Source organism: Stegodyphus dumicola, chromosome 5 (assembly GCF_044657685.1).
Source record: "Stegodyphus dumicola isolate Sdum_Otavi_A_Nest chromosome 5, ASM4465768v1".
Lineage (NCBI taxonomy): Eukaryota > Metazoa > Arthropoda > Arachnida > Araneae > Eresidae > Stegodyphus > Stegodyphus dumicola.
The window spans coordinates 15,677,274-15,689,920 of record NC_140772.1 but is presented as its reverse complement, the minus strand read 5'-3'; the positions used below and the strand labels follow the sequence as shown (position 1 = coordinate 15,689,920).

The window sequence follows — 12,647 nt, the reverse complement described above, 5'->3', positions numbered from 1 at the left end:
CTAGGTAAATCCTTTTCTAAGAATTTCGCGCATTACACTTGTACTTCATTTCCAACCGTTTCGAACAATGTTTGCCGACATCTAACCAAACATTTTTTAATGTTTCAAAACAACCTTTTTTTTCCGATAATTGATATTTATGCTGCACTACTGCGCTAATAAAATATAAAATGTATTTTAAATGATATCACGTGGTTGGCAGTTGCTCATCGATAGCAGGTGTTGTTGCTCTTATTATACCTCAAAAGATGTGTATGTTTTTAGTTAACATAGAAAATCCTGTCTTGGTAAAACTGACGGCTGAAAAGAAGGTAAAGAATCTAGAAATTGGTTTTGGCAAATGTTGCCTCTGTGCGAAATAAAAGTCCTTTGATTTATCTTCTTAGCTTCCTTATACATTCTCAATGTTTTGCTAATCGACAAAACTTTAAAAAAAAAGTAAAAAGCCGAGAAGGTTGAAACTTTTTGGATGTAAATTCTGAACATTCTACTATTTTTTTAAGACTAAGATACATAACTTCTTCATCAGATTTGTTTTTATGTGATTAGGGCAACGTCTCGAGAGCTATTTGCCTAAGGTGAGGGATGTCTTCGTGGAGGACGTTCTAAGTGAAACTGGCTCGTATACAGGTTACACATGGAGAAAACCGCAAAAAACGCCCATGCAGACAGCACGTTCGCGGAACTCGCACTTCGGACCAAACTACTAGTGTTAAGCGACTTTATCGCTCGGCGGCTGGTGGCGCTGGAGATAGATTTTTTTTTTTTTTTTTTTTTTCCCCCATGCAGTTCTGCCATTGCTCGCTTTGAAATCGTTGAGTTTGTTAAACAAAAATTCGTTAATTTTTTTTTAAGATATGGCATAGATCATAAAATAAATTCCAAATTCCAAATTTGGGCTTCCAGATGCCTACATTCGGTGAAGGATTACGTTACTCAAAATTGGATGGCTCTAGGTACCGTTGTTTTATCAGAGTGCTAGAAACATACATAGCTTTATAAAGATTCTTCATTGTTTAAATTCTTTAAATATAACATAGAGCGATAATATTTGGTGGCAACAATTTGAAAAGTGAACCGGACATTTAAAGTTTTCGACGCAAAATGCCAAAACGAAATTAATTGCCTTTCTGTGCTAACGCCCCTTGGGCTAAGAAATTTAAATTCTGTAATTATAAATTTTAGATACGAAATAAGAAAACAAATTTTCGAATTTTCAGCCTACAGCAGAAAAACAGTGAGTGAATTTTTTAAGCGAAAGAAAAAGTAAATGAAATATGGTAATTGCGAAAAATGTTGTATTATATTTCAACGAAAATATCCATTTTGACCACTCTCGAATCCATTTGAACGATATTTTTGAGTCACATCTGCACGTACGAACAGAATAAAGAAGTATTTTTTCCAGAACGGATAGTAAAATGGATTCAGAAGAGATTTTCGAAAAACTCTGTTACCCAGAACTCTGAAAAAACTCTGTTACCCACTCCGTTACCCTGCTCGGTGAGTTCAGTTTTTTTGTTCTTGTATTTTGGTAAATTGTGCATTTTTTGCTTTAAGGTCATTGAATTATTTTGTTCTAATGCTCCGGTTAAGATTTTTATACCTTTATACCTTTATCTACATGCAGTGTTATACGTATAAAGAAGAAAGCTTGTGTGTTTGCCCTCTAATAACTTAGTTACTACTATAGCTATCGTCACTAAACTTTCTACAATTCTTTTCTGGGTCCTGGAAAAGGTCGAAGTCTATTTTAATAATAATAATTAAAAAAAAAAAAAATTAAAAAAAAAAAAATAAATAAATAAAAATAAAATAAAATCAGAGATATTAATTTAAAACTCGGAAAAATGACAATTTTCGCACTCACTTTTCCGAGTGGCAACAGTCTCGCAAGCTAGAGATGAAAATCTGCTTTATTTTGAAAGTTGTTGCCATTGCTCGCTTTCAAATTCTAGAGTTTGTTAATAAAAAAAATTCTAAGTTTTACGATGAAATAAAAATAGCATTGCATACATAAATACATTATTCCCGATTCGAAAAATTCGTGAAAAGCCATTTCGGCAGTTTCCATCTTCGTACGACTTTAATCAGCCGAAATATTAATTAAAAACTCTTAAAGCGCTAATTTTGCACTCATTTTTCCGAGTGGCAACATTTTCGCGCGTTGGAGATTTCGAAAAGTGTTGCTACTGCTCGCTTTCAAATCGCTGCAAAAGTTTATTAATAAAAAATTTGTAAGTTTTACAAAGCCTATATATATATAAGGAAGAATGTCCGTTTGCGTGTTTATTTGTTTGTTCGCGTTATTGATTTCTGATAATTATGATAAATTTTTTGCCACATTTAATCGACTAAATTGAAATGTAATTGAAATATTGGATGGAACTTGAGCACTTACGCCTCTTTGAGTAGAAAGACGAAAATCGTTGAGAACTGCATGCCATTGCTGCTGATATAATGAGAGAGAATTAGCTTATTTTTCTATCGAAATTTTTGACGTGCGTTCCATATCGCATCAGACTGAAAAATGTATTACTATGAATGGTATTTTTTGCATCGTTATTAGAGAAGGATTACAGGGATATAATTCCCTCTGGTGTTAGATGCATTATTCTCAATCTAACATAACTAGCATCGATTATTTCCGCTAGTAGTTATATAGTTTTCAACAGTTTAAAGAGTGGCTTTTTCACATTTTTCACGATTTTTCACGATTTTTCACATTCTAAACTGTTAGTAGAATAGTGAATTAAGTCAGTTAGTGCACCAATTTCGGTCTCTTTTTGCCCATTGGAACCATAATTTAACTTTCAATTTTGTGTACCGAAAATTTTCTCTTCCTTCCCGCTGGCCGAATCGCTTGTTTGCGTGCATAAAATGTAATTTTAATTGCAATTAAAAAAAAAAAATTGTTTTAACTCTATTTGATAATTTAGATTTTTCTGTATTTTACAATTTTTAATGAAGATGTTTTGAGTTTTTATGTATTTTTGACTTGCTGCGAAGTCAGAATTGAATTGATTCAATGAGAAATATATCTCTAATGAAACTGATTGAATAAATAAGTTTAAATGAAGCGCAGCATAAATTATGTATATTTTAATAAGCCTTACAAGGGAGTCATATCGTGTCTACATCAGATATTTTTAAACATATTAAAACAGTTTAGAAGTAAATCAATAAGAAACACTGAGCATAAACTGTGCACCTTGTAAAAACACATGTGAAACTTTGCATAGAACGCAAAAAATGTTCCATCGAATTATAGAAATATAATTTTGAAATTCACGCAGGAATAGAATCCTTTTTTCGTAGTAGTTATAAGGACATCCAACTAACAGGATTTCTGCATTCTTTTGCAGATATATATCAAATCGATTACTCTTGGAACACTCTGTGGCGGAACTAGTGACTTCACCTGTTCTCAATTCGCGACCCCCAGTGTCCGCTTCCGAATCCGCAACGCGTCGGTCACTAAAAGACCGTCGCGTGATTTGACTCATCGTGAGTTTCTCAGTGGAGCAGAAAAATTCGAAAAGAAAAGAAAACGCCGCATTTTCCAACGATTCGTCGATTTTTGCTGCATCCTGGTTAGTATCTCACCCACATCCTGACTCAAATGACGTCAAAGCAACGCCCGCCAATGGAGACGAGACAGTGGTTGAATGGCCCTAGAATAGTAATTTCGAGTTTGCTATACTTGGCGAGTAGTGCATCTTCTTGGCTACTTGTTTCAATGTATGTTACCTAGCTGCATTCCTTAGTTCTTGTTTTGAAAGTTCTTTGTTGTGAATCGAAGGGCAGGTGAAGGACGAGCGTCATCTAGAAATTAAAAATGAAAAAAACAGTCAAAGAATAGTTTTACTGAAACTTAAATAGAAATCAATAATTTTTATTTCAGTATAAATTTAATATTAAATTAAAAAAAAAATTAAAGCTTCTTTTCTTGCTTTAGGAAGCCTACATACTTTTAGGCCTACAGGAGCCTGAAAGCATGAAAAAAATATCTAATTACGCATTTTTAAATTTCGAGTTCTTAATTATTATTTCATGAGTTGCATATGTATTTATTTTTTCTCTCGAAAGTTAATGTTATTATCTAACTGTCACTAACTTATGGCATATGCTATGTCTTATGACTGTAAATGCTTTGGTAAATTGAATAAATTATTCCCAGAATATTTATTATTTTTTCCTCAGAAATGTTATATTCTTCATACATTTTAATTTTGGACTTGTATTGTATGAACTTGTTTTTATTTATAACCTATTCACATTCCACAATCGCTGAAATTTTAGGAATATTTAGGAATTAAAAATTTGATTTCAAGCTATACTTACCATTTTATGTTTTATTATACTGTATAATTTAATTTGCTTGAAATTACTATATTTACTAACACGGCCTCTGAACTTCTATTGAATATAGCCTTCAAGAAGGATTCAATATAAGGGAAAGAAGAGAGGGAAAAAAAATCCGAAAGTTTTCAGATTTTAACAGTCGTCCAAAAGATTTGTAAAGATTCAGAATTCCATTCTTATTCCATATTCAATTAAACAACAAAATCCCAAAAATTTGAAAAAAAGCATAGAACCGTATAGTTTAGAATAGCATAGTTTAGAATTCCCAATGCAGTGTCAAACGCTGACATACATATTTAAATTTTTCTTTCAGTTTTTTCTCAGTTTATCATTTCAACATTCAATATTCTTAGTCAGGTGATTAACAAATTTTGTTTTACTTTTTATTATTAACCTTTTTATGTTAACTTTATTTACTAAATATCACATTCTTCGCACTTACATAACATAAAACTCAATTCAACAGCAAAATCACAAAATATTCAAAAACAGTATATCTTTAGAATTTCCGACAGAATGTCAGAAGTTGCCATATATAATTTTGTATTCGTTATATTACTTCTATAAAAACAAACCGCTCGCGCGGCCAGTCGCTTAAAATAATTATCATAAAAAAAGAAAAAGTACATAGTGATTTTAATGAGTCCCGCTATTGAATTTCCTTAAAATATTGAATATTTCAAATTAGTTATCTCATGATTTTAACGCATGTTTAATTAAATCAATCACATTATAAAGCAGTTGGAAAATATTCTTAAGAACCGTGTGTATTAAGTCACTTAGTTTAATGCTCAATAAACTTCTCAATTAAATTTGAAAATATCTTAGGCTTTACTAAATGGCAACAGGCTGGTGCATGGGAGATAAAAGTAAATTATTTTCCGCCGGGGCAATGCACAGCTTTCATAGAACCGAGTTTGTTAATTAAAATTGAAAGAAAAATAGCTTACATTTTTCTAGATGGCAACAGTATTGTGCCTTGGAGATAAAAATGTTTTATATCGAACAGTGTTGCCACGCAAAATCATTTTTCAAGACCAATAACCCTTTCTGGGCTAAAAATACGGTAAATTAAAAATAAAAAATAAGATTAAGATTTTAGATCTTAGTAAAATTTCTGAACCTTATTAAAAAAAAAAAATTAAAACTGCTAGTTCCCTCCCATCTTTAATACATAGCACATTTACAAAGTTTTAAAGATTATGTTCATATAAAATAGAAAGCTGAAGAAAACGATATTCTTACTTCATAACCTTCAATATATAGTTCTCCTAAATCTACCCAATGGTTGGCGCGTTTATACAGCTGAGTTTGAATCCTTCGCAGAACTCATCTTTTGAAATACTATTAAAGCCTCTGGTTACAGTTCTCTGAATCTCTTCTGTGCTATTGAAGGAATAACCTTTGAGGTGAGACTTCACTTTAGAGAAGGGAAAATAGTCTACAAGTGCCAATTTTTGTGAATAAGGCGGGTGAGAATTGTAACATTTCCTTTGCTAGAAACTGTTTGACGAGAATAGAATTCTGTGACGGAATATTATCTTGCACCAGAAAACGAGAACAATTTCCCTATTACCTTCAAGATCTTCCACGATAATTTTAGAAACTCTCAGCTTTCGAAGAGACAGGTGATGACTTTTAGCATCAGTTATTCTTTTCGATGCTCTAATTCTTTCCAGACCGCGAAGAACGACCTCTCCTGAGTTAATAAATAGTGCATCATGAAATCATGAGAGTACATCACAAAATCGTTTGTATTAGTGAATAATATTTTATACAGCATTTTAAATGTCTGCGTTGCTGTTTTTCCCCTCTTACAAAAGAATTTTATTTCTATTTTGTGCTTTCTATCCATGACAACATTCGTTCCTTGAATCGAAGCAAACGATTAATTGCCCAAAAATTCTATGCGTAAACAGACGATATTTTAGGTGAAGGTATCTGAGATGTCATTTTTAATAAATGTTGTCAATTATGGTTTGTCTGGCTTTGTGAAATTTATAAAAAGATAGTTATAAAACTTTATAAACGTACAGTGTAAAAAAATGATAAATAAAATCTGAAAGCTTTCATATTTTACGTTACACTCAAAGGGGCGTTTTTTTTAACGTTTTGTGTGCTACCTTTATTTATTAAATATTATGTTCTTCGCACTTATACCCTAAAATTCAATTCAACAGCAACATCGCATGAGCATATCTTTAGAATTTCCGATACACAGTCTCGCGCGCTGGAGATAATTTTTTTTTTTTTTTCCCGTACAGTGTTGCCATTGCGCGCTTTGAAATCGTTGAGTTTCTTAATCAAAAATTCATTAAAGTTTTACAAAATATGAAATCTATAATAAAACAAATTCGAAATTCGGGCTTCCAGATGCCCATATTCAGTGGAAAATTACGTTATTCAAAATTTGATGGCTCTCGGTACCATTGTTTTATCATAATGCGAGAAACATACATACATTGATGCAGATTCTTCATTATTAAATTTATTTAAATATAACGCAGGGCTCTAATATTTGGTGGTAACAATTTGAAAAGTGAACTGACATTTATAGTGAACCAACGCAAAATGCCAAAGCGAAATTAATAACCCTCCTGGGATAAGGCCCTTTGGACTAATAAATAAATAAGGAAATAAAACACGAGAGAATTTAGACAGATAAAATTTCTTTACTCAATAATCAAATGATTTATTTCTACTTTTATTACCTTACTTTTGCATTATTATGTAACATACTATCATTATTATCTGATGTGCTTTTATTATTTTTAAAAAATTTCAATCTTAAGGAAGTATCTAGTGAAATGTTTTGCGATCCATTGTTCCCAAGATTTAAACGCCTTTTGAATCATAAAATCAAGTCACTTGAATAAGCTATTAGTTTAATTTATTACAAAGATAAATATATTTTTATAAGGTCTTTTAAATAATTCTACGACTGACTGTCCGTGAAAGATCGCCATCATCTGGAAAAATGGAAGGTCGTTTAGAGAGAGTTCATTATCAATTACAGATATATGAAGTTAACGTAATATAAATTAATGCAAGTAAGCGTGTAAAAATACCATAGATCAGGGGTTCTCAACCGGTGGTACGCGTACCACTGATGATACGCAAGAGAAAAATAGGTCGTACGCAAAGAAATAAAGTATTTTTAACTATTAAGTTCAAAAATTAGAACCCCAGCATCCTGACTGAGTTTTTTCTCTAACACTCGTAAATTTATGCGATCTGAGCTTTGTCAAGAGTGGTGGTGGTAGTAATACTTTGTAGTGGTGGTACTACAGGTTTTCAATTTTTGTTTAGATGGTTACGTGGTAGTTAAAAGGTTGAGAACCACTGCATAGATCTTTATAGGGCATCTTCTCGTCCGAAAGAATTATTTTAAAATTTGATATAGTTAATCAGCAGAGATTATCAAAAGAGAAGTCTCAGGGAAAAATAGCGTATCATTTTATAGGATACTACATGGGATAGGGTTATTCAATTATGGCAAAGCACACTAGGGATATCTACCTAAAGGGAGGGATGCCTTCGTGGAGGACTTTCTAAGGAAAACTGGCTCGTATACACGTTACACATGGGGAAAACCACGAAAGCGCCGATGCAGCCAGCACGTTCGCGGGATTCGAACCTCGGACGCAACTACCAGTGTTCAGCGTCTTTACTGCTCGGCCGCTGGTGGGCCAGGATACTACAAGAATATTCTTTTAAACTAACATGGGGACGTTTTGTATCTTCTCTATACTTTAAAAGTGCAAAAAAAACATATCATGTAATTTTATATATTAAAAAAAACATTTAATGCTTTTTAATTACATATATCATAAATTAGATGCCTTTTAATTCCTGATAAATCAACCAGATTAAAAAATTTTTCATCAGTCAGATTAAAAAATAAAACAATAATAATATTAAAAACTGCATCTATTTTGTCGTCAAATTGCTTAGTTTCTTAATCAATAACAGACAGATTAAATTTGAAGGATAACTATTTTACGTTTTGTCCAATAACAATAAATTCGAATGAAAAAATGAAGCAACGCTTTTACAGAGGACGACATTTAAAGCTAATCAACACGAAATCCTGTTTCGTGACTAAGAACTCTTTTGGTCTAAAAATTGCAGCGTAAAATAATGGAAGAATGAACATCATTAGAAATGAAGAAACTGAGTTATAAATTGCAGTAAAAGACAATGTTTACGAGAGAACGGGAGCAGTGACATTGAAAACTCGCGTAAAAGAATCGGTTAGAAGTTATTATTATTACTGTATAATGCTTAAATAACTGAATTACATGCTAACTATGTCTACTGTTCAAATAAAAGCACATCACAGATATCATTGGTGCCATAATTTGTCACTGTTGTTATTCTGTACATTTCCTCCTCTTTCAGTACTTTCCTCAGATTGCTGCCCCACCTAGTGGCCAAGAACTTAAGACCGCTGAATACTAGTAGTTCGACTTTGTCCGACAAGGCGAACGGGTCGGCTGCAGGGCTAGTTGTTGGGATTCTCTCTAAGACATGAATATGTTCCAGTTTCCTTAATAAAGTCCTCCCCGAAGGCATCTGTCCTCTTAGGCAGATAGCTCTTGCATGCTTTACCATATCCGAATAACTTAACCTAGAAGAGTTTTATTTTATGCTCATGTGTCTGATAGTCATTTTTACGATGTTATGTTTTCCATTTAATATGATATCTAAAAACATTATGAGATAACGCGTTTCGTGGTCCCATGCCACCTCTCCCCTTCAAAAAAAACTTTAAATTAATTTCAATGTTTTGTTTCTGAAATATTGTAGAAAATACTATAAAGGTAAAAATTTCAGTGTAGGGAATTTAAAATGGCAACAATTTAAAAAATATTTTAAAAAGAATTCTGTCATCCGATTTCCATCTAAAATGAAAATCTCAGCTTTTTGTTCAAGTGAAACAGAATTACTTTGATTTGATGATGATAGGAGATTTGTGCACTAATAAAATCTGACTGATGATAAAAAATTAAAATATCACCTGAATAATTCTCTTTCCAAAGCACAAATGGGAAAAATATTTCTGTTTTGGAATTTTTTTAAAATAGGAATTTCAATATTTAAAAGATTTTTAAAAATATTTTTAACATTTAATTCAACATTTAGTTACAATCAGTTTATTAGTCCAAAGGGATTTGAATCCCGAAGGACTATTAGTTTCGTTTTGGCATTTTGCGTCGGACGGATAAATGTCGGTTCACTTTTCAAACTGTTGCCATAAAATGTTAGAGTCCTGCATTATATTTGAAGAAATTAAATAATGAAAATCTGCGTAAATGTATGTATATTTCTCACATTGTCATAAAATAACGGTACATAGAGTCATCGAATTTTGAATAACGTAATCCTCCAACGAATATGAGCATGTGGAAGACCAAATTTGAAATTTGAAATTTGTTTTATGATCGATTTCCTATTTTTTAAAACTTTGACGAATTTTTGATTAACAAACTCAAGGATTTCAAAGCGAGCAATGGCAACGTTGTGCAGAAAAAACATTTTTATCTCCAGCGCGTGAGTCTCTGTATCGGAAATTCTAAAGATATGCTCGTTTTAAAACTATTTTGCGATATTGCTGTTGCACTGGATCTTATGGTTTAAGTGCTAGGAACATGATATTTAATAAAGAAAGGTAACACACAAAATGTTAAAAAACGCCCCTTTGGACGTAATTTAAAATCTGAAACATTTCAGATTTTTTTTTTTTTTTTTTTTTATTATTATTTAAATATCTACACCTACAGCTAAATTTCATAAGTAAAATTTTGAGTACGTACGAAGTGCAATAAACTGCAGTCAAAATCTTACAAAAAATTCAAATCTCTTGCAATAAAACTTTTAATCGAAATCATAATCGTAATCAAAATTGTATATGTATTATGAAATGTAATATTTTAATTACTTTCCCATGTAGCGTCTTATATGTTGCTATTTTGCACATTTTTAAAGAATCGCAGGCATTGCGTAATTTTATTATTTATTCATTAAAATTTTACGTACTAAACTTCACTGAATACTTCAATATCTCCCAAAAACTGCCGTGAAGTTAATAGGAGATTACATCTCAACTAAAAAGCTAACCTTTTATTTTTCATAAAATGAAAGAAATATTTTACGGTAAATAAAAAATTCTGTGAAGCTGTTCTGTTTAAGAATTTAGACCTGAATTATTTCTTAATATTAATTTCTTTTTCTTTTTCAATATTTAAAACAATTTTCCTATTACATATTGTTATACACACGGAAAAATGCATCTTCCTCAATTCGATAGAATGTTTTGAAAATAATAGTCGCCAACTTGGCGCAGTAATTGAATAGCTTGGCAACATTTCTGATCAAAAGCTGAGAAAAACGTGTAGCAGTCCTATCTATCCCTGACCGAATTCTCTGTCGTCTGCAGAGACAGATGCACAGATATGTTAGGTTTGATATTGACGTATCGCTGCAGAAATGATATCGAACACTGAGTAGCGTTTCAAAATAGCTTTTTTTTCACAAAACTTATCAAATTGTAGATTTTCGACGAACGCTTTTGCTGGCGTGATTCTGCTTTGGAATACAAGGTGCATTTGGCTTGGCGTTGTGTAGCGGTGGATTCCCGAGTGGATAGTTGTCAATCTAAAGCTAGTATGTGCAAGTCCGCAGATTGTTCGATGAAGATATTTGACAGTGCGGATTTGGAAATTGCTCTGAAACAGTGGAACGACTTGAAGATGAAGTTTAGTTGTACCTCCCGGGAGTTGGTAAGCGATGCAATGTTTTTTTCTCTTCCCCGCATCAATCATCAAATTTCTTCTTGATTGCAATATTTAATTCGATTAGCCTAACAATAAATACTGTTTTTAGTAGCTATATGAATTATTATTAAGCTGATTGTATCTGCAAATTAGTTTGCCGTGCGTTGCTTGTATCGTTAATTATCAGACTTCTACTATGCATGCTAAGCAGTTGATTTTCCCTCTGTTTCGTGGCTGAAAAATATTCTAAAATGTATCCTACCATCCATTATTACTTTCTTTATTCTCACAAATTTTTTAAGGTTAAAAGCGTGTTTTTTTTTTTTTTTTTTTTTTGGAGGGGTGGGCAACTTCGAAAAGTAAGAAATATGTTATTTAATTTTTGCAATTTGCCCAGAAGTGCTCTTAATTTCGTTTTGCCATTTTGCCCTGGTTCACTATAAACTACGTTTCATTTCAAATTGTTGCTATCAAATATCAAAGCCCTGCATTATATTAAAATTATATTTAGTCCAAAGGGACAACTTGCCCATTACGACTATTAATTTATTTACTATTATTATTACTATACTATTATTTATTACTATAAATTTACTATTATTTCGTTTTGGCATTTTGCGTTGATTTACTACAAGCATTGTTTCACTTTTCAAATTGTTGCCACTGAATATTATCGCCCTGTATTAATATTTAAAGAAATTAAATAATGAAGAGTCTGCATGAATGTATGTATGTTTCTCACACTGAGAAAAAACAACGGTACCTAGAGAATCCGGTTTTGAATAACGTAATCCTCCACTCAAATATGGGCATCTGGAAGCTCAAATTTGGAGTTTGTTTTATTATCTGTTTCATATTTTGTAAAACTTTAAGGAATTTTTTATTAACAAATTCAAGGATTTCAAAGCGAGCAATTGGCAACACTGTACTGTAGAAAGAAAAAGCAATTTCATCTCCAGAGCGCGAGACTGTGTATTGGAAATTCTAAGGATATTATCTTTTTAAATATTTTGTGATATTGCTGTTAAACTGAATTTTATGTTATAAATGCGAAGAGCGTGATATTTAATAAACAAATGTAACACACAAAACATTAAAAAAATGCTCCTTTGGGCGTAATATAAAATATGAAAGCTTTCAGGTTGTTTCTTTCTTTCTTTTTTTTTTTTTTTTTTTTTTTTTTTTGTAATTCTGTAAAAGCGTTTTTATTAGAGGAGTGTGCAGTTGAAATATCTATTATTCTTCAAAAGTCTATTTACGGGTATTTACATTAAATGCATGTGTATATAGCATTATGTTGAAATAAACCGCAAGTGAAGTAATTTTTCAACAAATGTGTTTAACTTTTTATTACTTCACCTTTACGTGAATAGGTGATGAAATCATAATAACTGCACATTTCGAAATATGCTTCGAAGAATTTACATGTATATGAAACTATTGAATCTCATTTTAAAATTTCACCTTCATTAACGAAGTGGAAAATTCGGTTATTGCTAATTAGAA

At 31.7% G+C, this 12,647-nt stretch overlaps 1 protein-coding gene across 5 annotated transcripts in view; it reads left to right on the top strand.

The window, feature by feature from the left end:
- Nucleotides 1-12,647, top strand: part of IP3K1 (inositol-trisphosphate 3-kinase-like protein) — a 410,761-nt gene that overhangs the window by 363,316 nt on the left and 34,798 nt on the right. Inside the window, exon 1 of one of the 5 annotated variants that reach the window (XM_035363092.2) lies at nucleotides 10,795-11,147. The exons of the other annotated variants lie outside the window; for them this stretch is intronic. Coding sequence (XP_035218983.1) covers nucleotides 11,034-11,147 — 114 coding nt within the window. The 5' untranslated portion in view covers nucleotides 10,795-11,033. Of the gene's footprint in view, nucleotides 1-10,794; nucleotides 11,148-12,647 lie in introns of those variants that run through there. 5 annotated transcript variants of the gene reach the window in all.